General features: G+C 39.2%; 1 protein-coding gene across 17 annotated transcripts in view; it reads left to right on the forward strand.

Annotated features, from left to right (window-relative positions):
* The window catches only part of Picalm (phosphatidylinositol binding clathrin assembly protein), a 120,428-nt gene that overhangs the window by 67,025 nt on the left and 27,617 nt on the right, over positions 1-25,786 (forward strand). For 8 of the 17 annotated variants that reach the window (XM_045145078.1, XM_045145081.1, XM_045145079.1 and 5 more), the window contains exons 9-13: positions 11,768-11,853; positions 14,896-15,019; positions 15,508-15,644; positions 16,145-16,248; positions 24,410-24,559. In XM_045145078.1, the coding sequence (XP_045001013.1) occupies positions 11,768-11,853; positions 14,896-15,019; positions 15,508-15,644; positions 16,145-16,248; positions 24,410-24,559 (601 nt within the window). The remainder of the gene's footprint in view (positions 1-11,767; positions 11,854-14,895; positions 15,020-15,507; positions 15,645-16,144; positions 16,249-24,409; positions 24,560-25,786) is intronic. The other 9 variants (XM_045145089.1, XM_045145090.1, XM_045145091.1 and 6 more) reach the window with 2 other exon arrangements.

A 25,786-nucleotide genomic window follows, 5' to 3' on the forward strand; every position in this document is an offset into this window, starting at 1 on the left:
ATATTTTGTTGAGAATTTTTGCATCTATGTTCATGAGGGAGATTGGTCTGTAATTTTCTTTTTTTGTTCTATCTTTGCCTGGTTTTGGTATGAGGGTGATGCTGGCCTCATAGAAGGAGTTTGGTAGAATTCCTTCTTTTTCTATTTCCTGGAAAAGCTTAAGAAGCAATGGTGTTAGCTCTTCCTTAAAAGTCTGGTAAAATTCAGCAGTGAATCCATCTGGGCCTGGGCTTTTTTTTTTTTTTTAATTATTTATTTATTTATTTATTTCTTTGAGAGAGACAGACACAGAGAGAAGGACAGATAGAGGGCGAGAGAGAGAATGGGCGCGCCAGGGCTTCCAGCCTCTGCAAACGAACTCCAGACGCGTGCGCCCCCTTGTGCATCTGGCTAACGTGGGACCTGGGGAACCGAGCCTCGAACCGGGGTCCTTAGGCTTCACAGGCAAGCGCTTAACCGCTACGCCATCTCTCCAGCCCCTGGGCTTTTTTTAGTTGGGAGATTATTGATAACTGTTCGGATCTCCATGTTTGTTATAGGTCTATTTAAGTGATTAATCTCATTTTGATTTAATTTAGGTAGGTCATATAGATCAAGGAAATCATCCATTTCTTTCAGATTTTCATACTTTGTGGAGTATATGCTTTTATAGTATGTCCCTATGACTTTTTGAATTTCTCTGGAATCTGTTGTGATGTTACCTTGTTCATCTCTGATTTTATTAATTTGTGTCTCTTCTCTCTTTCTTTTGGTCAGATTTGCTAAGGGTTTATCAATCTTGTTTATCCTTTCAAAGAACCAACTCTTTGTTTCATTAATTCTTTGGATTGTTCTTTTTGTTTCTATCTCATTAATTTCTGCCCTAATCTTTATTATTTCTTCCCGTCTACTAATTTTTGGTTTGCCTTGTTCTTCTTTTTCCAAGGCTTTAAGGCGAAGCATTAGGTCGTTTACTTGCGACCTTTCTAATTTCTTAATATAGGCACTTAAGGCTATAAATTTACCTCTTAGAACTGCCTTCATTGTGTCCCAGAGATTTTGGTATGTTGTGTTCTCATTATCATTTGACTCTATAAATTTTTTGATTTCCTTTTTGATTTCTTCATTGACCCACTCATCATTTAGTAGTGTATTGTTTAGTTTCCATGATTTTGTGTATGTTCTATAGCCTGTCTTGCTACTGATTTGTAGTTTAATTCCATTGTGGTCAGATAGAATGCAAGGAATTATTTCAATTTTCCTGAATTTGTTAAGATTTGCTTTGTGTCCTAATATATGGTCTATTTTAGAGAATGTTCCATGTGCTGCTGAAAAGAATGTATATTCTGCAGCCTTTGGATGAAATGTCCTGTATATATCTGTTAGGTCCATTCCTTCTATGACCTCATTTAGTCCAGATGCCTCTCTGTTTATTCTTTCCCTGGATGACCTGTCAATTGATGAGAGTGGGGTGTTAAAGTCACCCACCACCACTGTGTTTGGTGTTATCTGTGACCTTAGTTCTAATAGTGTTTGTTTGACGAATTTGGGAGCCCCCATGTTAGGTGCATATATGTTTAGGATTGTAATGTCCTCCTGTTGGAGTGTGCCCTTAATCAATATAAAGTGACCTTCCTTATCTTTCTTGACTAACGTCGGACTAAAGTCTACCCTGTCTGATATTAGGATAGCAACCCCTGCTTGTTTTCTAGGCCCATTTGCTTGAAACACCGTCTTCCAACCTTTCACCCTAAGATAATGTCTATCCTTTGTAGAAAGGTGAGTTTCTTGGAGACAACAAATTGTAGGATCCTGCTTTTTAACCCAGTCTGCAAATCTATGTCTTTTCGTTGGGGCATTGAGACCGTTGATATTAAGAGATATTATTGAAAGGTGTGTATTTATGTTTGCCATTTGTGTGTGTGTGTGTGTGTGTGTGTTATTGGTTCTACCTGTGCTCTCTTCTGTTAACTGGTATTTGAGTATAGCTTGTTTTTTCTAGGTTCCTTATATGTGTGCTTTTCCTTTTGTTCAGCATGGAGGATTCTATCAAGTATTTTCTGTAGAGTTGGTTTTGTCTTCAAATACTCCTTTAACCTGCTTTTGTCATGGAATGTCTTTATTTCTCCATCTATTTGAATGGATAACTTTGCAGGATAAAGTAACCTTGGTTGACAGTTGTTATCTTTCAGAACTTGGAATATATCACTCCAAGCCCTTCTGGCTTTAAAAGTTTGTGTTGAATAATCTGCTGTAATCCTGATGGGCTTGCTTTTGTAGGTAACTTGATTTTTCTCTCTAACTGCTTTCAGTATTTTTTCTTTGGTTTGTGTGTTTGGAAGTTTGATTATAATATGGCGAGGAGAGGTTCTTTCTGGGTTTTGTCTGGCTGGGGTTCTAAAGGCTTCCTGTATCTGTATTGGCACCTCTTTCCCAATTTGGGGGAAATTTTCCTCTATGATTTTGTTGAAGATGCCTACTATGCCTCTGGAGTGGAGTTCTTCTCCTTCTACTATACCCTGAATTCTTATATTGGATCTTTTCATAGTGTCCCGAATATCTTGAAATTCCCACTCATACTTTTCTATAAGTTTGTCTTTCTCTTTGTTGGACTGCATTAGGTCTGCCACCTGGTCTTCTAGCTTAGATATTCTGTCCTCTCCCTCATCCATCCTACTGGTGAGATTTTCTACAGAGTTTTTTTATTTCATTAACTGTGTTCTTCATTGCTAGTAATTCTGACTGGTTTTTCTTTATTATTTCTATTTCCTTATTTATGTCTTGTATTGCCTTCTTTATTTCATTAAATTGGTGTCCTGCCTCTTCTTTGATTCCTTTGATTTCCTCTTTGATTTCTTCTTTGATTGTTTTCATGTGTTCTTTGACCTCTTTGAACATATTTATAATCATTCTTTTGAACTCTTTCTCAGGCATTTCCTCTAACTCTTTCTCACTGGAGGACATTTCTGATGCATTAATACTTTTAGGTGGATTTATATCGTCTTGCTTTTTAGTGTTTCTTGTGTTATAATGTATATATTTTTGCATCTTGGATTAAGTTAATGCTTGGATTTTCTGGCTAGCTGTGTATTCTTAGCTGTATCAATTGATTTGATGTAATATATTTTCAGGGTAGGACCTTAAGGTATTAGGTGTGGCTCTTAAGACTCTTAGAGTATCTACAAAGATGTTCTTAGGGCTTGAGTTTCCCTGCTATAGGAGTATTCAAGCAGGCTAAGTGGAATAAAGTACAGGTAGATTCTAAAATTTAACTAAACACTGTACACATTCAATCAAAAACAGCCCCGAGTATGTATGCAAGAGTAGTTATTATAATGACCAGATCCTCTATCAACAAAGAGGTTTAGATTTCTGGTCTGTTGAGGGATCCAAGTCAGCTTGTGACCAAGTGAGACCCTTCCCTGGTGCAATCCCAGTTACCTTTGGTGATTTTGGTCTCAGTCAAGTTGCTGCCTGGGTCGTCGGGCTGCTGTTCTGATTTCTGGAGCTCGGCACTTGCTTTTCCTACGGGGCAAACCGAGTCGCTGCTGCTGCCTCTGCTGCTGCCGTAGCTGCTACCACCGGAGCCACCACCGCTGCTGAAGCTGCCGCTGCCGTGTCCACCGCTGCTGCTCCCCCCGAAGCCGCTGCTGCGGGATCTGCCGCCGCTGCCGCTCCTGGGTCCGCTGCTGCTGGGGCCGCTGGTACCAGTGCTGGAGCCGCTGACGTTGCTGCCGAACTCTGCTCCTGCTTGGGTCCCGCTGTCAGCCCAAGTTGGCGTGGCCGGGTCCCGGGCCGCTGCTGTGTTCGCTGGAGCTGGGCTCAGGCGTTGGGGGAGGGGAGGGAGCCGCGGCTGCTCTGGATCTCTCACTGCTTCACGTGTTCTTCTACCTCGCGGTCTTCTCCTCCGCTGCTCGCTGCCACTCTCCCCTCACGTTTCCTGAGTTGCGGAGAGCGCGGTGTGAGGGGAAAATCCCGCACCTGGCTTTTCCTTCGGCTGGAGCCGAGTCTGGCGGTTTTCTGCTGCGCCGCGGCCGTGGCGGTTGGCGGAGCTGCCGGAGCCGCTTTTCTGCCTGTGCAGGCTCTGGATGCTCTATAACTCTTCTACTTCTCCACTGACTCCTCAATTTCCTATACACCTCACTTTTTAGTAAAAGTGTGTATTTTGCTGAGTTTTTTTGGTCTTTTTCTCCCCTAGGCTGCTTTGGCGTGGTACCTACGCCGCCATCTTCCAGTTTACATTCTTACCAGCAGTTACCTCCACATCCTCCCTAGCATTTGTCATTTATTATCTTGGTGATTGCCATTATGACCCGTGAGACGGAATATCAAAGAAGTTTTAATTTGTTCTTAATTTCATAGAGAAGTCCTTTTGGTTTCTCCAACTTAGTATCATGCTGGCTGTAGCCTTTTGTATGTTGAAGTATTTTCCTCCTGTTCCTACCTTCTTCACAGCTTTCTTCCTGATGGGATGCTGAATTTTGTCTAAGTCCTTTTCATCTATTTAGATGACCATAAGGTTTCTGCCCTTGATGTCTGTTTATGTACTTTGTTACATTTATTGTTTTGCATGTGTTAAACCAACCCTGAATCCTTGGTGTGGAATCATTTTGTTTATGGTATATGATCTTGTGTTCTGAAATTCAGTTTGCAAGAATTTTATTAAGAATTTTTGTGCCTTTGGCCTGGAAAGATGGCTTAGTGGTTAAGGCACTTGCCTGCAAAACCAAAGGACCCAGGTTCCACTCCCCAGGGCCAACATAAACCAGATTCACAAGGTGGCACAAGAGTATGGAGTTCATTTCCAGCAGCCGGAGGCCCTGGGGTGCCCATTCTCATTCTCTCTCTCTCTCTGTCTCTTCCTTCTCTCCCTCTCCCTCTTCTCTTTCAAATAAAATATTTTTAAGAAATAATTTTTGTATCATTCTGTCAGGAATAATGTCCTGTAGTTTTCTATTTTTGTTGTGTCCTTACCCAGTTTTGGTATTAGTGTTATACTGGCTTGCTTTTTTTATTTATTTTTTCTATTTTTCGAGGTAGGGTCTCATTTTAGCCCAGTTTGACCTGGAACTATGTAGTCTCAGGGTGGCAATCCTCCTACCTCTGCCTCTCGAGTGCTGGGATTAAAGGTGTGCAACACCATGCCAAGCTATACTGGCTTTTTTTGAGTGAGTTGGTAGTGGGTTTCCTTTTCCCATTGTATGTTATAGAACATTTTAAAAAGCATTGGTGTCAGTCCTAAAAGGTTTGGGTAACTTTTTTATATTTTATCAGTCTTTCTATTTTGGATCTACTTAAGGTGTTTATTTCTTCTTGATTAATTTTGTCTGGTCATATGTTGTTGCAGTACAGTTCGCATTGCTGGTAGAAATCACCCAACCAAGAGTAGCTTCTGGGGAAAAAGATTTATTTTGGCTTACAGTCTTGAGGGGAAGCTTCATGATGGCAGGGGAAAGACGATGGCATGAGCAGAAGGTGGACATCACCCCCTGGACAACATAAGATGGACCACAGCAACAGGAGGGTGTACCAAACACTGGCAAGGGGAAACTGGTTATAAAGCCCATAAAACTGCCCCCAACAATACACTCCCTCCAGGAGGCATTAATTCCCAAATATCCATCAGCTGGGGAGCTAGCATTCACAACACCTAAGTTTATGGGGGACACCTGAATCAAACCACCACCTATGTCTAGGAATTTTCCCATTGTACACTTATCAGTTTTGGGGAATATAAATTTTCAAAGTATTTCCTAATGATGCTGAATTTCATTGACATATTTGATAACATCCTGTTTTCATGTCTGGTTTTTATAAACTTTAGTCTTCCTTATCTCTTGATTAGTTGGGACAGTTTTTTAAAATATATTTTATTTATTTGCAAGCAGAGAGAGAAAAGAGAGACAGATATTGGGCACACCAGGGCCTCTAGCCACTGCAAACAAATTCCAGATGCATGTGCCCCTTGTACATCTGTCTTATGTGTGTCCTGGGGAATCAAACCTGGGTCCTTTGACTTCGCAGGCAAACACCTTAACTACTAAGCCATTTCTCCAGCCCTGGGACAGTTTATTTGGTGTGTGTGGGGGTTGTTCATGCATGGGTATATTTACGTGTGTGTGCAAGTGCACATACATGAATGTTCATGTCCCTGTGGCAGCCAGAGATAACTTTAGATGTCTTCCTAAATCAGACTCCACTTTATTGTTTGTTTGTTTGTTTATTTATTTATTTATTTATTTTTGGTATTTTGAGATAGGGTCTCTGTAGCTCAGGTTGACCTGGAATTCACTATGTAGTCTCAGTGTGGCCTTGAACTCACGGCAATCCGCCTACCACTGCCTCCCAAGTGCTTGGATTAGAGGTTTGTGCCACCATGCCTGGCTTTCCACGTTATTCTCTGAGATAGGGTCTTGCACTGAACCTAGAGCTTGCTGATTTGGCTAAACTTGCCAGTGAGTCCCAGGGATTCTCTGCCCTAGCACTGGGATTATGTGCACCAGCATTCCTGGCATTTCTTGTGTGCTGGGTATCTAAACTGAGGTTCTCATGCTTGAGTTCCAGGCTCTTTACCCACTAAGCCATCTCACCACCTGTTTATTTTTTTCTAAGTAATTATTTTAATTTAAGAGAGAGAGCAGGTATGTCAGAGTCTGCAGCTGCTGCAAACGAGCTCCAGACAAGTGCCACTTTGTGTATCTGGCTTACATGGGTTCTGGAATTGAACCTGGGTCCTTCGGTTTTTCAGGCAAGCACCTTAGCCACTAAGCTAACTGTCCAGCCCCTTAACTTTTTTAAATCAAAGTACCAACTTCTTTGATTATATTATCGTTCTTTTATTATTTATTTAATATTTCTGTGGTCTTTACTGTTTCTTGCCACCTCCTGCTTCTGTCTTGTTCTTGTTTTCTAGGTTTTTGAGGTACATTGTTAGGCTGTTTTATTCTAGTCTATAGTCCACTGTAAAACAGAATAGATATGCTTGTATTTTTGTTGTTGTTGGTTTTTTTTTTCTTTTAATTAATTTTTTTTCAAGGCAGAGTCTCATCTAGCCCTGGCTGACCTTGAACTCTCTCCCTAGTCCTTGGATCTACTCAAATTCCCTGCAGTCCTTCTATCTCAGCCTGTCTAGTGCTGGGGTTAAAGGCATGTGCCACCACACTTGGCAGGTATGCTTGCTTTTTTCCATCATCCATTTGTGTTCTAGATTGATTATTGTACTTTAATCCTCAGTCTGCTGATGTCTTTGTCAGTGAGATGCTTTTCTTACAGTCAACTTTATGGTTGGATTTTTTTTTTTTTTAAATCAAATCTGCTAGTCTGTGTCTTCTAAAAGTCAGTTAAAGCCATTTGCGTTGAAGGGTGTTATTGAATAGTGTACTAATTCCTATAATTTTGGGGTTATTTTTCTGGTTGGTTGGGTTGTTATTCATTCTTCCTTGTTGGTACTAGTGGTTTTGTGTGTTGGGCATGATAGATGCCATACAATGGCTCCCTTGATTATTTTTCTAATGCAGTGTTCTGTCTTAGTTACTTTTCTCATTGCTGTGTAAAATACCTGACTTGAAGCAACGTAAGTGAGGGCTTATTTTGATTTACAACTTTTATTTTTATTTAAAAAAAATTTTTTTTAAATTTATTTATTTGACAGCGACAGACACAGAGAGAAAGACAGATAGAGGGAGAGAGAGAGAATGGGCGCGCCAGGGCTTCCAGCCTCTGCAAACGAACTCCAGACACGTGCGCCCTCTTGTGCATCTGGCTAACGTGGGACCTGGGGAACCGGGCCTCGAACCGGGGTCCTTAGGCTTCACAGGCAAGCGCTTAACCGCTAAGCCATCTCTCCAGCCCTGATTTACAACTTTTAGAGCCTACAGCCCAGCACAGCATGCATGAAGTGATGGTCACATAGGGTTCACAGGAAGCAATGGGAAAGGAGTGCTGGTGCCATAAGCTTGTTTTTTACTTTCTTTTAAGTGTGGTACCACAGCCTAGGCATGGTGCCTCCCACCTTAAGGGTGGTCTTCCCTCAGTTAAACCTTTCTGGAAAAATCATCATGGAGGAACTCACAGATGTGTTTCCATGGTGGTTTCAAATCCAGTGAAGTTGACAGCAAAAGTTGGCTATCACAGTGTGCTTTTGTTATTTTGCTTTTCTTCCTACTCTGAATAGTATTCCTCTCAGTGTTTCTGAAGTACTGTCTGTGTATGTGGAATGAGGTGTGTGTTTGTGTGTGCGCGCACACATATGGGTGTGGGAGGCCAAAGGAAGATGTTGTGTGCCCTTTATTATTATTCTACCTTATTTCACTGTGATAGAATATCTCACTGAACCTGGAGCTACCTGTTGTTGTTTTTTTTCTTTGAGATAGTGTCTTGTAGTTCAGGCTGACCTTGAATTCACTTTGTGGTTAAGGATGACCTTGAACTTCAGATCTCCTGGCCTGTACCTTTTGAGTGTTGGGATTTTAGTTGTACACCACTGTAACTAGTTTGTGTTGTGCTGGGAATTGAACCCAGGACTTGGCATGCATTCCACCAGTTGAATGACTTCCCCATTACCCCTCCCCCCCAAAAGAATTATAGTTCTTGCTTGCAAATATTTGAGTCCATCTAGTTGTAATGTGACTTCCATATATTCTTCATGTTTGTCACTCTAGGCCCCTGATTGAGAATCTCAGCTTCAGCATCTCACATCTCAGGCTTTTGCAGTCATTGCTGTAGACATCTTTCTTTTTTTCTTAAATTAAAAAATTATTTACTTATTTTTATCAAGCAATTTGAAAGTCACATGGTTTACAAAGTGGAGTCAGGCCATCACATTGGAACCTTGAATTGGAGATCCTTTTGTCTCAGCTTCCCAAGTAGCTAGCATAATAGTCCTAACTCATTTTAATGTTTATCTTTTTTTTTCCCCTGAAGATCTTCAAAGTGCTTTTTAACAAGTTTTAAAGGAGATTTTTTAACAGAATGATTTAGACCCATACCTTCAAAGACGAGGACAAGACAAATGAACACACCACCAAACACAAACATGCTATCAATAAGGGCTCTCCTGACACTGCCACGTGGCTGCCAAACCAAAAGTGAACCAGAAACAGAAGCATTGTCAAACCGAAACTGAACCAGAAACAGACCTCCGTTTGAAATCTCTGAATGGAGCCAGAAGGGTCAAGGGCGGCTTCTTGATCCCTTGTCCAGGGGAATTAATGCTGCATCCAGCTTCCCTCTTGGACTTAGAAAAGTGCACAAAACCCGAAAACCCAAGAAAAAAAAGAAGAAAAGAGAAGGACAAAAAGAGTAGACAAAGCACCTCTGGAGGTATCTTACCCAATATAGGAGGGGACTGGCAGTCTTTGGCAAAAGTTCTCTGTCAGCGGCTTGCTACCAGCTCCAAAACTAGGAACATGCAGATGGATGGAAACACGGTTCTCCAGCCTAGGCTAGGGGCCCTTCCCCAGTTCAGTCACCCCAGAGTAGGGGAGGGAGGTCTTGAAATGTGGATCCAGGGCAAGCCCCCAAGATGTTCTGGAGTCTGGTGTCGCAGAAGTAAGACCATTGACTCACAGAATGTGAGGGAGAGTTTTATTGGGTAAAAAGAAAGAAAGAAAGCTGGTGCACCAGGTCTGCATCCCAGCGTTTGGGATCTCAAGATGCAGCCTGCTATAGACATCTTTCTGCCTATGATATATGCCGTTTCCTGTCTGCCTCTGCTTGGACCTCTCATACCTCCCCATCTTTTTAGTGCCACTGTGCCCTGGAGAGGATAGTACTTCTCTCTCGTTTTTTTATTGCATCATTTGAGTGTTTTGGTATTCACTTAATTTTTTGGTTTATTAATTTTTTTTCTTATACTACTAGATCTTGCTTATCTGTTATTTTATGATTGCTGTGACCAAAAGTGGGTTAGGGAAGGAAAGGGTTTATTTAGGCTTCCAGTTTTGAGGGGAAATTTCATATGGTAAGGAAAGCACAACAGGAGTAAGAAGCTTGGTGACATCATAGACAGGCAGTAGAGGAATATGTGGGGCTAGGCTGTGGTACCTCCAGGTGCACAGTGGCCCACTTTGTCCAGCAAGGGTGTACTTCCTAAAGGTTCCACACCTTTCCCAGATGGTGACATCAGTTGGGGTGTAAGTATTTAAATGTGAGGCCATGGGGGACATTTTATGTTTAAACCATCACATCACTGGTACTCATTTTTCAACCATTCTTTAGGCCATCTCTTCACTACATTGTTGCCTTTGCTGAGCAGAATCTCATTTAATCCCATTTGTTCATAGTGTTACTTATAAAGAAATCAGAGCTACATTGATATTCCATATCCATTCAGAATAGCTATTGCCAGGGAGACAAACAAATTCTGGAAAGGTTTGGTGAAGGTCGAGAGGATCCCTTATCTACTGCTGGCAGGAATGTATGTTAGTGTAGCTACTATGAAAATCAGTATGGAGGTTCCTCAAAAAAACAAATTGGCCCAGGCATGGTGGCGCACATTTTTAATAATAAAAAAAAAAAAGCAACCAAAATGGAACTACTATATATATAGCTGTACTACTGCCAAGTATTTAGCTAAAGGAATCTGTGTCAGTATATAACAGAGCTTATTTGCACATCCCTTGCCATGCTACCTACAATCAGTCCAATTGCCCATCAACAAGTGCATGAATAAAGAAAATTTAGTATTCCTTAGCTACAAAAAAGAATGAAATAATGTTATTTGCAGTAAAATGAATGGAACTAGAGATGATAATGTTCAGCAAAGTAAGAAAGATTCAGGAAGGCTAATAATGTTTCTCTTATGGAATCTAGATTTAAAAATATCCTTCCTCTGCTGCCTGGGTGGGTGTGTGGGAGTGAGAGCGAGAGCGAGAGCGAGAGAGAGAGAGAGAGAGTGAGTTATGAAAATAGAAGTAAAACTTGGGAAAAGAGAGAGAGAGAGAGAGTGTCTGTGTGTGTGTGTGTGTTACGAAAATAGAAGTGAAACTTGGGAAAAGGAAGCTGCTGGAAATAGAGCGACAAAGGGAAATAAGATAGTGAGGAGTGAATATGAACAAGGAACAATGGTATACTGGGTGAGAATATCAAGCCCCCTTTTTTTTTTTTCGGGGTGGGGGCAGTTATGAGGTAGGGTCTTACTCTAGTCCAGACTGACCTGGAATTCACTATGTAGTCTCAGGGTGGCCTTGAACTCATGGCGATCCTCCTACTTCTGCCTCCTGAGTGCTGGGATTAAAGGTGTGTGTCACCATGCCCGGCAAAGCCCATTATTTTTTACAATAAGTATGTATGCTCAATAGTATGTATTTTACAAGTATGTTTCTGCTTAAAATTTAAATACATTAGGCCGGGTGTGGTGGCGCACGCCTTTAATCCCAGCACTTGGGAGGCAGAGGTAGGAGGATCGCTGTGAGTTCGAGGCCACCCTGAGACTCCATAGTGAATTCCAGGTCAGCCTGGGCTAGAGTGAAACCCTACCTTGAAAAACCAAAAAAAAAATATATATATATATATATATTAGGTGTATAAGACAACCTTAGGCTCTTGAAAGATCCTTTTTTTGGTTTTATGCTTGTTTTTAGTTTTTATAATTTTGGTAATGTTTATCAGTGCCTCTTCCTGGGTCATATTTTCATAGTAAATAATCATCATTCTGTTCTAAAACCCCACTATTTACTAGTACATGAGGAACATACCTATTTGTTTTTGTTGTTTGTACATTAGATGGCACGGTATTCTATTCAATGGTCAAATTACAGTGAAAGTCTTAATATTTACATAATTTCAGGCACCCAGCAGTCTTCTTGATGCTTTGGAACAACACTTAGCTTCCCTGGAAGGGAAGAAAATCAAAGATTCTACAGCTGCAAGCAGGTACATTATTGGAAGGGTAAAGAATGATTTTCCTAAGGGAGTAGATGAAACCAACTCAAATTTTAAGTTGTATAATTTTTGTCTTGGTTTAATTATCTATACATTTTTGTGACAACCTCTTGGAGTTGGTAAGAAGATTCATTGAATTAATATATATGTAAATTCTTGCAAGAGTTCCTGACCCTCAGTAAGTCAACATATTTTAAAATAATGGTGCCTTGGTTTAGAATTGTGTTTTATAAAATTTTTATTTATTTATTCATTAGAGAGAATGGATGAGAACGAGAATGACCATGCCACAGCCTCTAACCACTGCAAACAAATTCCAGATGCATGTGCCCCCATGTTTATCTGTCTTACGTGGGTTTGGGGATTGAGCCTGGGTCTTTAGGCTTCACAGGCAAACACCTTAATTGCTAACCTATCTCTCCAGCCCATAGACTTGGGTTTTTAATGTGAAAACTTCATAATATAATATTTTGATATGTAGGGGTCCTTCATAATTATAAGACGTTTCTGTTAATTTGCTCAACACTTAATAATAGTCCTGTAAAATATGCAGTGATAATACCAAGACTCAAACCTAGTATGTCTGATAGTACATTTTATCATCTTTCTCTAAAGCTAGTTAGTGGCATTGGTTTTTGTCATGTCCTATATGAGCTAGTGATACAGATAGAGATAATTAAAAATGATACAAATTACTTCATATTGATCCTATAATATGATAGGAATTTTGTGTCTGGATTTGGTAGTTATTTGAATAATAGTTATGTTTTCTCATGAAGAGTTGCCCTTTTTATGTAAATTATATCCTGTGAATCTTCCCTTCTTTATATCTTGAATTTTTTTCTTTTTTTAGCAGTATAATTCAAGTAATGCCAGGCCTAATGGCTGACACCTATAATCCTAGCTCTTGGAAGTTTGAGGCAGGAGGATAGCTAGTTTGATTTTAATTTGGAGTAAATAGTGAGTTTACTGCTAGCCTGGACTATGTTGTCTCCTCTGTACCATTGCCCCCACCAAACAACCAAAAAGCAAAGGAAAAATGCATTCATAAATTTTAATAGTTAATTTTTCATGTTATATTTTAGTTTTTCTTTTTTTTCTGTATGTGAATGCATGTGCATATGTGTCTGTACACATGGAGGCCAGAGGAAAACATAAAGGTCGTTCCACAGGAATGTTGCCTATACCTTATTTAAGTATTTTATTTATTTATTGGGGGCGGGCAGATAGAGAAAGAAAGAGAATGGACATGCCAGGGCCTCTAGCCACTACAAACTAACTTCAGGTACATGCACCCCATTGTGCATCTAGCTTTACATGGGTACTGGTGAATCTAGCCTAGGTCATTAGGCTTCACAGGCAAAAACACCTTAACTGCCAAGCCATCTCTCCAGCCCTTTTTCTTTTTTGAGACAGGGTCTCTCTCTTACTGGCTAGTGAGCCTGAGGGAACCTCTTGTTCTCCTCTCCCAAGTACTGGGATTATACGTGCCCACCACCTTGTCTGGCATTCTCGCCCCAACCCAGGTAGTGTCTCACTCTAGTCCAGACTGACCCGGAACTTTGTAGCTCCAGGCTGGCTTGGGCCTTACAGTGATCATCCTACCTCAGCCTCCCTGGTGCTGGAATTGAAGGTGTATGCCACCACACCTGGCTTGTCAGGCATTTTTACAGTGGTTTTGGAGGACTGAACTCAGGTCCTCATGCTTGCAAGGTTCAGAGCTGTCTCCTCTGCCCCTACATTTTGCATTTTATAGTAAGTTTTTATAAGCAATATAATTGCCAAAATGTTCTATAGCCATTAGTTATTGGAAAGTAATGAAAAATAGAGTCAAGCCCCCATACGTCAGGTATACTAATTTTCCCAAGATATTTTTCATAAAATCAGTTGGGCTTTAAAAAATTCCCGTCACTTACTTTCTTTGTCTTCTCAGTAGCACATTTATCAAATCATTTATAATACTGGTTATACATTAAAGTTTTTGCCACTTTATTTATAGTAGAATTAGTGTTTTATAAGTTGAAGGAAAAGGAAACTAATAAAGGCCAGGGTAGTAGTAGTTCTCTTACTTCCTCTTCCCCATCCCATTCCTCCTCCACCCTCTCCTCCCCCCATTGCTGGGCACTCAGTCCAGGACTTTGGGCTGCTTGCTTGGTATCAGTGAAGTAAATCCCCAACCCCGGGATAGTTTGTTAGGATTCTTTAACATAATATTCTCTTTCATCTTCATATTTGATGTGGTAGCTGATTGTGTGGTATAGAGAGAGCTTTGATAAAGGTGATATTAGTCAGGTGATGCAGTGTACATATATGATAAGCTTAGAAAAGATACTCTAATCTAGCAAAAAGGCAGCATATTAGAAAGCAGGTACCATAGACTAAGGACTGGTTTGGAACTGATACTTTTTTTAATTTGAGAGAGAAAGACAAAGAGAATGGGCAAACAAGGGCTCTAGCTACTGCACATGAACTTCAGATGCATACGCTGCTATGTGCATCTGGCTTACATGGGTTCTGGGGAGCTGAGCCTGGGTCCTTAGGCTTTCCAAGCAAGTGTCTTAACTACTAAGCCATCTCTCCAGCTCAGTAACTAATAACTTTTTCAAGGAATTTGAAATCTTTTGGGACAACATTTTGATTATTGTTATGGAGAAACTTGTAAAGGCATACTTAGAACCGGTGCTCATGTGTTGATGGTGCCAAAACCCAGCATCTTAGTTAGCAGAGGATCTTTCCCTGAGAGAAACTCAAATAATTTCCTCTCTGTGTTTTTAGAGAGGCAGTGTGCCTTCTGTTTTCAAAGTGCAACAATTATTGTAAAGGCAGTGAATGCATGTGTCAACAGTGGTATAATGGTTATAGTCTTCTAGGTTATTGGGTAGAATATTTGATCTGAAGTGCTTGTTTGGGGTCCATAAGTTTATAATTATAATTATAATTTATCAAAAGCGGGGTTGCCATACTATTTTATGATGTAGCCTGCATAAGAAGAGTTTGGCACAGAGCCAAATTTCCTTTGTCCTGTTATCCTAGGGCTACAACACTTTCCAATGCAGTCTCTTCTTTGGCAAGCACTGGCCTGTCTCTGACCAAAGTGGATGAAAGGGAAAAGCAGGCAGCGTTAGAGGAAGAACAGGCCCGTTTAAAAGCTTTAAAGGTAAGTGTACACATTCTCTTTGGCAAATCAAATACAGGTGGTTACTAAGTAAATGAGCTTCAATACAGACTTAAGTGAGAGAGAGAATGAATTATGCCCTAAACTTTTATATATTTTGAGAGAGAACAAGTGTGTATGCGCAAGAGCCACTGAAAAGGAACTAACTCCAGACTCATTTGCCACTTTATATGTCTGGCTTTAAATAAATACTAGAGAGTTGAACCCGGGCCAGCAGGCTTTGCAAGCAAGCACCTTTATCCACTAAGCCATATTCCCAACGCCAGACTTAGGGTTTAATGTGTAGCTACCCTGCATGCTGAAACAGTCTAATTTTTCATCTTTACAGAAAATACTTGCTGGAGAGTGGGGACTGGGTAGGGGGGGATACCCTTTGGCTATTAAAACAAAATTAGGCAATGCCTTTATTCAAAATCCATGCAACTAGATCTGGTTTCTGGATTCCTTACAGTAGTTTCTTATCTCTACAGGAGCAGCGTCTAAAAGAACTTGCAAAGAAACCTCATACCTCTTTAACAACTGCAGCCTCTCCTGTGTCCACCTCAGCAGGGGGGATAATGACTGCACCAGCCATTGACATATTTTCTACTCCTAGTTCTTCTAACAGGTACCAGGAGAGATTAAGGTTACCTTTGCCGATTTAGGTACAAATTGCCATCCTCTATTAGACATTGTGTAGATCTTTTTAAGCTTACTTTAATTTATGATTTTATAATTACAAATTAATATAAATATATAATGATAAATGTTGTAGTTGGTATAATCCCTAAAGGGAAGAATTTCTATTTTGTATATTTCAGAAGATGGAGGATGGCTAAATTACCAATTTATACTAGTTGGAATATGCTACAAGGGAAATCAGTACTTTCCTGGGAAAGTAATCGAGTTTTTCCCAGGAAAAAAAAATTCTTCCTGAATCCTATAAACTTAATATATGGTGTTTAAAGTTTTTCTGGACCTTTTTACGGTTGTGCTGTTATATGAAGGGTATGCAAGTATTACCTTGCTAAAATTGTTGCTCTTTGATGCTTTTATTTATGTCAGGAGGGTGGTTAAATAGAAGAGCTTATCTAGGAAATAAAATGTCTCTCCAAAATATTTTCCTAGCACATCTAAGCTGCCAAATGACCTGCTTGATTTACAACAGCCAACGTTCCATCCATCTGTACATGCTATGTCTACTGCTTCTCAGGTAGCGAGTACATGGGGAGGTAAGCACTGATGAATTAGCTCAGATGTTATGTAGGTGTCTTCTCCTTCCTTTAGGTAATTTTTAGACTTATTTGTGTGCTTTCTGGTTCCACTTGATACACGAGAACTTGAGAAATAGTAAAGTGACAGTGAAATACTTATATCCCTTAAAACACTGTCATTTATGACACATACAGTTCTGAAATTAAATATGCAGAGTGGCCATTTCCCCAAGTGTGAAACCATTCCTTTAATGTACATTTCATATTTATAGTAATTTGCCTTTTGCTTGCAGGTAAACAAACATTCTCTTTGTGTACATATATCATAAGGTTCTAGTTAAGCTGAGATGGCATGCATCATTAGGCAGTGAAGTATGTTGTGACCAGGCATGGGCAAGACCCTGGATATAATACCTAGTACTAGAAAAAAATGCATAAAAATATTTTTTTAATCCAAATCATTAACTAGGAAAATAATCTAGTTTCACATGTAATAGAAATTTACTGAATAATCTGTCTGCTATGAGGTAAGCCTATCGATTCAGATGTGACATGAGAGCCAATCTAAATTTTGATATTTTATTTATTTATTATTTGAGAGAGAGATAGAATGGGAGAGAGAATGGGTGTGCCAGGGCCTTCAGCTGCTGCAGACAAACTCCAGATAAATGTGCCACCTTGTACATCTGGCTAACGTGGGTGCTGGGGAATAAAACCTGGGTCCTTTGGCTTTGCATACAAGTGTCTTAACCATTAAGCCATCTCTCTAGCCCCTAGAATACTTCTTGATATTTAACAAGTACCTTATAAATAAGCTAATAGGCACTTTATTGGTAAAGTGTACATTTTCTTCTGGACAGGTTATTTCTGGTTTGGAGTGGGATAGGGAAGAGAGTGAGTAAAGCTCTAAGTTTGTTTTTTTTTTTTTTACTATTATTGTAAACATTAACTAGATTTTTATTTTATTATTTATTTATTTATTTACAAGGGGAGAGAAGGAAAGAGAAAATGTGGGAATACTAGGGCCTCTTGCCACTGCATACAAATTCAGGTGCATGAGCCACTTCATGCATCTGGCTTTACATGGGTATTGGGGAATTGAACCCAGGTCATCGGGCTTTGCAAACAAGCACTTTAAACTGTTGAGCCATCTCTCTGGCCCCTAATTAGATTTTTAAAACTAAAGACTTGGCAGTAATTTCTAAAAATGATGCTATAGTTTAAGCTCAATAATTAATTTAAAATTTTTTTTAAGATTTTTATTATTAGGGAGTGAGAATGGGCATGACAGGGCCTGTAGCCACTAACAAACTCCAGACACATGCACCACCCAGTGCATCTGGCTTATGTGGGACCTGGAGAATCAAACCTGGGCCCTTAGGCTTCGCACGCATGGACCTTAACCGCTGAGCCATTTCTCTAGTCCAATAATTTATTTATTTATTTATTTTTGGATTTTCAAGGTAGGGTCTCTGGTCCAGGCTGACCTGGAGTTCACTATGTAGTCTCAGGGTGGCCTCAAACTCTGGGCGATCCTCCTACCTCTGCCTCCGGAGTGCTGGCATTAAAGGCATGTGCCACCATGCCCAGCCAGTAATTTATTTTATTTATTTGGTTTTTTGAGAACTCTAGCCCAGGCTGACCTGGAACTCACTATGTAGACTCAGGGTGGGCTAGAACTCACAGCAATCCACCTACCTCTGCCTCCCAAGTGTTGGGATTAAAGGCATGCACCACCATGCCCAGCAATAATTTATTTTTTTAATCAACAAGTTAAGGTTAAGGAGTTTCTTACTGTCTTAATAAGTCTTGATTTTAGAATTTTGAAACTGCTAAATTATTCTACATCTTTACTGTTGATCACTAACTGTTAGAAAATATTAATTTAATAAGATTAGTCTTAACTTGTTTGCTTTATTTTTAATGAGCTTAGACTGAAAAATTTCTCTAAGTAGGCTAAAAATTTAACAGAAGTCTTAATGAAATTAGTATATTTAGCATTTTAAAGCAATGGAACAAAATCAGTTGCATAATTTTAACAACAAGATACAGAGTGGCTGAACTCACGGCAGCAGAATAGACTATTACTAGGGAAAGTAATTTTAAGTATTCTTTAAAAATTTTTTTGTTCATTTTTATTTATTTATTTGAGAGCGACAGAGAGAGAGAGAGGGAGACAGAGAAAGAAAGGCAGGTAGATAGAGAAAGGGCATGCCAGGGCCTCCAGCCACTGCAAACCAACTCCAGGTGCATGCGCCCCCTTAAACATCTGGCTTATGTGGGTCCAGGGTAATCAAGCCTCAAACTGGGGGTCCTAAGGCTTCACAGGCAAGTGTTTAACTGCTAAGCCATCTCCACAGCCCCAAATTTAGGTATTCTTAATCTTTCATAATTATTCTTTATCTGCCTCTTTCGCAAATAAAATAAATAAATAAATAAATAAATAAAAGAATATGTTTATGACAAATTTTCTTTAAAACAGTACGTGGGGTGAGCAGGCTAAACCTAAGACCTTACATATACTAGGCCAAGTACTGTACCTTTGAGCTATCTCCCTGGCCCATAACAGCTTTCTGTTTTTGTATTGAGAGTTTTAGAACACAAAGATACTATAATTTGATCATAATCCTCTTGTTCTAGAGGATAGTGTGGCTCTATGGCTTTGTGCTCACTCTTCTGTGATGTTCCTTGAACTTTGGAGGGTTTGATAAAAGATATCTCATGTAGTGCTGAGTTCTCAAGAGCCTCTGGTTTTTCAGCACTTTGATGAGTTTTGTATACATAGGTATCTCCAAAAATGAACTTTTTTGGGTGGATGAAAGAATGTGAGAACCAAAAGAAGGGGAATAGTACTTACAGTACTTACACACTGAAGAAAATGTCTTTACTTCCCCTAGGAACTACTAGCTGCTAATCACTTCTCAGGGATGGGGTGTCTCATGAACTATTCCTGTCATATATAAGATTTTCTTATTGTATAACACAATTTTTTTCAAAAATAATCTTAACCTAAACATCATGGATATGAGCATTGAATGAATTAGAGCTATTAAAGTTGCTTAAAATATTTATCAGTTACCTACTCATACAGAAATCAAAATACTTTCCAGATACAAAGTGGTTGTGGTATTCATGATTTCACAATGCAGACACTATCTATACAAGACCTGCATAATAGGGGGAAAAAATGACTTCAAATATAAGAGACACTAGTTGGAAAGAAGGGAGGGATACTTGGTGGGGGGAAGCGGAGGGGGTAAAAGGGGTTATGATGATGGTATATTGTCTATATTTACGGAGGTTGTGAATTAAAAGGGGTTTTGGGTTTTTGTTAAGGAACTTTGTTAAATGGCAAGAGCAGCACTAATATGCTTTGCCACCAGTTCCTCCACCTTGTTCTGAACCCTGGCTGATGTGACAGAGATGTCTCGTCCAGTACTGAGTATTCATGTTACTTCTAACCTTGATGACTTGAGTCTCTGTAGTTGTAATTACCATTTACAAAAAGAAGCTTCCACATAAAGTCAGATGTACTAAGCGATGTATGCTTCTGGATTTTGTTTCTAGTGGCAAGAGGCCTTGATGCGCCCATACTCAGTGTATTTCTGTTTGCCTCTCTCTGTAAAATAAATAAAAATATTCAAAATAGCCAAAAAAAAAAAAAAAAAAAAAAAGAAGCTTCCCTAACCAAAAGTGAGAACAGCACTAATCTATGGGCATAAACAAAAACATTTATCCAAAGAGCAGTGATAGCTTCCCCTATCACCTATGGCCCTCCAAGTCTTAAGCTTTTCTTTTTTGTTTGTTTTGCTGTGTATTTTCAAGGTAGATTCTCACTCTAGCCCAGGCTGATTTGGAATTTACTCTGTAGTCCCAAGCTGGTTTCGAGCTAATAGTAGTCCTACTTTTGCCTCCCTAGTGCTGGGATTAAAGGCGTGGGCCACCACACCCAGCAGTCTTGGGCTTTTTTTAAAAAAATTATTTTATTTATTTATTTGATGAGGGGTGGGAAATGGGCACACCAGGGCCTCCAGCCACTGCCAACAAACTCCAGACACATGTGTCACCTTGTGCATCTGGCTTACATGGGTTCTGGGGAATTGAACCTGGGTCCTTTATCTTTGTAGGCAAGCACCTTAACTGCTAAGCCATCTCTTCAGTCCAGTTTTAGGATTTTCATTCTATTTTTTAGTACTAGCCATGAATCCCCTCACATGGAGTGGTCCTTATATCCAATCAGAGCAGTTGGTTATCCCATAATTTATAATTAATGTGCCACTATTTTAAAATATATTTATTTATTTGAGAAACAAAGAGATTGATAGACCATGGGCATGCCAGGGAACTTCAGATACATGTGCCTCCTTGAGCATCTAGCCTGTGTAGGTTCTGGGGAATCAAGCTAGGGTCCTTGAGCTTTGCAGGCAAATGCCTTAACCAGTAAGCCATCTCTCCAGCCCTTGTGCCACTATTGTACTAGTGAGCTCATCTTGCCTGGCTGCATAATAAATAAGGTTTTTTGGTAAGATAATCTTACTGTGTGACTCAGGCTGGCCTGTAACTCACTGTATAGTCTAGTCTAACCTTGAACTCACTAACATCCACCATAACAGTAAGCTCTTAAAGTATTGTGAAAATAACTGTTTCCCTAAACTTTTGCACTTATTTATTTATTTATTTATTTCTGAGATTGAGTCTGGCCATGTAGCCTAGGCTGGTCTCTTGTTTGCATCTTCTTGTCCTAGCCTCTAGAGTGTTGAGATTATAGGTGTGTGCTACCTACTTTGAATATAAAACATTTTATATCACACTGCTTTTGTAGCATGTGACAAAACAAAAATATGGCTTTAAAAATATTTTTTTGAAATATATTTTATTTATTTGAGAGAGAGAAAGAGAATGGGCGCGCCAGTGCCTGCAGCCATTGCAAACAAACTCCAGATGCATGCACCCCTTTGTGCATCTGGCTTACGTGGGTCCTGGAGAATTGAACCAGGATCCTTTGGCTTTGCAGGAAAGTACCTTAACCACTAAGGCATCTCTTGAGCCCCTGTTGTTTTGTTTTTGTTTTTTTAAATCCTTAATCTTGTTCCATGATTTGCCTAAAAATGGCTGTTGAGATCTGAGAAAACTTAGGTTCTCATTACTGAATTGTAGTAGATTATCAGCTCACTACACTCTTAAAATAGATTTATATTACTATTTGCAGCAAGATTTTTGCTTTGTTTTTGTTTTTTGAGGTAGGGTCTCTAGCCCAGGCTGACCTGGAATTCACTATGGAGTCTCAGGGTAACCTCATACTCATGGGATTCTCCTATGTCTGCCACCTGAGTGCTGGGATTTAAGGTGTCCAATGCCCAGCTTGCAGCAAGATTTTGACATTTATATGTAAATAAACGGTCCAATCTGAAGTTGAGCTTGTTTTTCTCTTAACTTGCTTGAAATGCACACCATTCATGAAAGCATTCAGTTTCTGTATGTAAAAATTGATGACCAGTTAGTTAGGACCTCAGCTATCCTACTGTTGTGTTATTTTATAATTATGCTTTTTGTTGTTGTTGTTGTTGTTTTTTCAGGAAGGGTCTCACTCTGGCCCAGGCTGACCTGGAATTCACTATTTAGTCTCAGGGTGTCCTCAACCTCATGCAGTCCTCCTACCTCTGCCTCCCAAGTGCTAGGATGAAAGGCAGATGCCGTCAGGCCCGGCTCCTATTATTGCATTATCTTAATGCTAGCCGTAACTGCTTTGGATTGCTTTTTTATGATCTTAGAATGGCACAAGGTTAGGCTTTCATAAAAATAATAATTAAAAGTAATGAACAAAATTATCTTTTTAAAAATTTTGAGGAATTTGCCAACTATAGACAGTGTTTTTGGAATACCTAGAATATTATTATAACTTAATGAATATATGTTTGTTATTATGATATACTCTGCTAATATATCAACACTGGCTAGGTGAACTGCAGTGTTTAGTCAAATAGGCTAAAAGCTGGTTTTCCTTATTATCTGATTGGTCTAAGTTAGTTTACACATTTCTGTATGTTCTTTTCTATGATGTTTCACTTGAACCTAACAGCTGTTTCTGAATGTTGTGTTTTGTTTTTTTTCTCGTAAATCCAAGTACTCTGTTACAGAAATGCATGTACTGTTACGACTTCTCTTACAGTTTTAGGGGGTGGTCATGGAAGATTAGAAAGGTATTTTGCATTCTCTGTTCAACAAATTATAATGTACTTTAAAATTCCATGTCTCTATTTAGTATTTTGAAAGAATACTTTCAGTCTGACAAATCAACTCTGAACTGTATAAGTAGAGTGAATAAAAATTTTCATTTTGTTTTAGTGAAAAAACCTAACTTACATCTTACTGTTTATCTCTGAATTTCTTTTCATTCTTTTCTCACTGGTCCAATTTTGGGAGAGAACATGAAAGAGAAAGATGTTAAAGCACCATTTGGGTTTGAACAATGTAATGAGTATATTTTTATCAATTCTGTAGGTTCTTATTTTTGTGTGAGAATTTATGTGTTGGAAAACTTACTTCCCAGGAAAAAATTTATGATGCAAAAATTACTAAGTTTTATTTTATTTAAAATATATGTTATATTTAAGCCCATGGCTGCATTATTTTCTTGATGATTCCCTTTTCAAACAGTTGTGTTTTCAGTTATGAGACACTGTCCTTGAATTTATTGACTTTTAAGGGAAGTATGCCTGTATCATAGTAAATGAAGTGGTCCTTAGGTCATTACTACACTCTATTGTTCTCTCATACAACCTTAAAAGTAAAATGAGTACTTGTTTTTCATTGAAGGTCAAGAGCCATATTAACAGCTGGTGTTTGGGTATACAAAGTGTCTTCTTGTTAATAGTGTTATAAAGAGAAATACAAGCTCTATTTTTGTTTCTGTTTTGTTGACTCATTAAATATTTAGAAATGACCGTGGTCACTGGGATGGTTATCTATAGGTACAGTAGATATCTTACTCTTGAATAATTTTTGATACAGAATTTGATTTTTAAAAATAGCATTTCTTGCTGGGCATGGTGGCACATGCCTTTAATCCCAGCACTTGGGAGGCAGAGGTAGGAGGATTGCTATGAGTTCAAGGCCATGCTGAGACTCCATAGTGAATTCCAGGTCAGCCTGACCTATAGATAAACCCTATCTTGAAAAAATAAAAAATAGCATTTCTTGGTAACATGGTAGAAAATCACTTAAAGAGTAAATCTCCTGGCTAGTCTTTCCAAGCTGTTTCCAGACTACTATGTGAGAAGTTTTTCATCTCTGTTCTGGTCAGCAGTCCCTTTCTCTATCCTTAAATCTTTCCTTCATCTTTATTCTTTACCTTTGAAACTAAACAGATTTTTGCTCATATGAGAAACAGATTTTGACCCCAATTTGAAATTGTCCTTAACCGTTTTTGCATGTGTATGTTTGTGATATACATGTGTGAGGGTGGTAATACATGTGCACATGTGTGTGCATGCATGTGGAGGCCCAGGGTTGACATCAGGTTTTTTCTCTGAGTGTGTTCACCTTATGTATTGAGACAGGGTCTCTCACTTGAACCTGGAACTTGTCTGTTCAGCAACCTGATAACTAGCTTGCCTGGGATTCCCTGTCTCTGCCTTCCTAGTGCTGGGATTACAGGTAACCTGCCAAACCACCCAGCAATTTATGTTGGTACTGGGAATCCCAATTCAGGTCTTCATGCCTGTGCAGCAAGTGATTTTACTGACTGAGTCATGTCCCAGGCACTTCACCCTTTCAGGAAGTTTACTTACACTCCACACTTACCAGGGGTTACTTCAGTTAATTGAGTAAGCACAGTTGTGCCACCAACACTAGTAGTCTCCCACTTAGATTAGGTACAAGGTGAGTGCTCTGAGTTCCTAGTTTCTTACCTGTCTGTCTGTTGGCTTTGTAAGGTGGTGAGAAAAATCTATCCTGAATGTGCTGCTTTTGTTAACAGACACAAATGCTTTTTGCCTTAAGCATTTCTTTTAAAATGTGTTCACTGCAGTTCTTTCCATCTTGGTAATTAGATATATTTGCATTTAAAACTAATAAACAGTAAAGCTACTACTTTTCACTTTGCATCTTTTGACTAATTGCCATACTAATTTATTTACTTCCTTTTTTCATTTTGCTGTAACTCACTTGGACTACACAGATCCTTTCTCTGCTACTATAGATGCTGTTGATGATGCCATTCCAAGCTTAAACCCTTTCCTCACAAAAAGTAGTGGTGATGTTCACCTCCCCATTTCTTCAGATGTGTCCACTTTCACTGCTAGGACACCAACTCATGAAATGTTTGTTGGTAAAGTACCATTTAACCTTTTTGTTTCAATTACTGTTTATACTGCCTGTGTATTTTCTACCTATCCATCTGTTACTTTAAAATACTGCAGTAACTGCCTTGGGTTTTAATATGAAATTTTAAAATAAAAAAGTACTAATGAGGTTTTAAAACTGATAGCTAATATCCCTAATTTTGGTTAATGTAAATTTTTAGGAAAGAAAAATTTCTTTTGCCTGGCGTTGTGGCTCACGCTTTTAATCCCAGCACTCAGGAGGCTGAGGTAGGAGAATCGCTGTGAGTTTGAGGCCAGCCTGAGATTATATAGCAAATTCCAGGTCATTCTAGCTCAAGCTGACCTGGAACTCACTGTGTAGTCTCAGAGTGGCCTTAAACTCATGGAGATCCTCCTACCTCTGCCTCCCAAGTGCTGGGATTAAAGGTGTGCACCACCACACCTTTTTTTTTCTCTGTCATAATGTATCATACTTGAGCTGCATCCTCTTTATTATTCAGAAAGCTAATGAAAAGTTATATCTAAACTCACATGTTTATGTATGCTTGTATTTTATTTCCTTAGTGGTCGGGACAGTGATTATCACCCTTCAGAGGAGTGTTCTTGATCTTTCTTTTTTTTTAGCTATTGCATTTTCTTACTGTCTCATATTTATATGTAGCCTTAATCTTCTTAAGCCTTTAACTTCTTTGCTTGCCTGAAATGAATAAATGAAAAAAGGAGGAAGTGTGTTTTCTATTTAGAAGATTAACTTGAATAACTGCTCATTGTAAAGTGAAAAGGCAATATTTTACACTAGAATTATATAGGGAAAGTAAATTTCTAAGAATACGGTAACTTTGGGGAAAACAATGTACTCAAGGTCCTGGGGAGATGACTCAGCAGTTAAGGTGTTTGCTTAGAAAGCCTAAGGACCCATGTTTGATTCCCCAGTACCCACGTAACATCCAGTTGCACAGGGTGGTCCATGCATCTGGAGTTCATTTGCACTGGCTGGAGGCCTTCACGTGCCCATTCTTTCTCTCTGTCTGCCTCTTTCACTTTATCGCAAATAAATAAATAAAAAGTATATTTTTAAAGGTATTTTAACTCTGCTTAAGAACATACACTGTACTTCCTTAAAAGTCATGAAACTGCTTTTTGTTCTAGGAAACACTTAAGGTAATGTGAATTTAAATATTTGGTTAAAGCAGCATGCAGAAGTCACTCATATACCCACAGCAGGTACATTG

Source organism: Jaculus jaculus, chromosome 3, assembly GCF_020740685.1.
Source record: "Jaculus jaculus isolate mJacJac1 chromosome 3, mJacJac1.mat.Y.cur, whole genome shotgun sequence".
Taxonomy (NCBI): Eukaryota; Metazoa; Chordata; class Mammalia; order Rodentia; family Dipodidae; genus Jaculus; species Jaculus jaculus.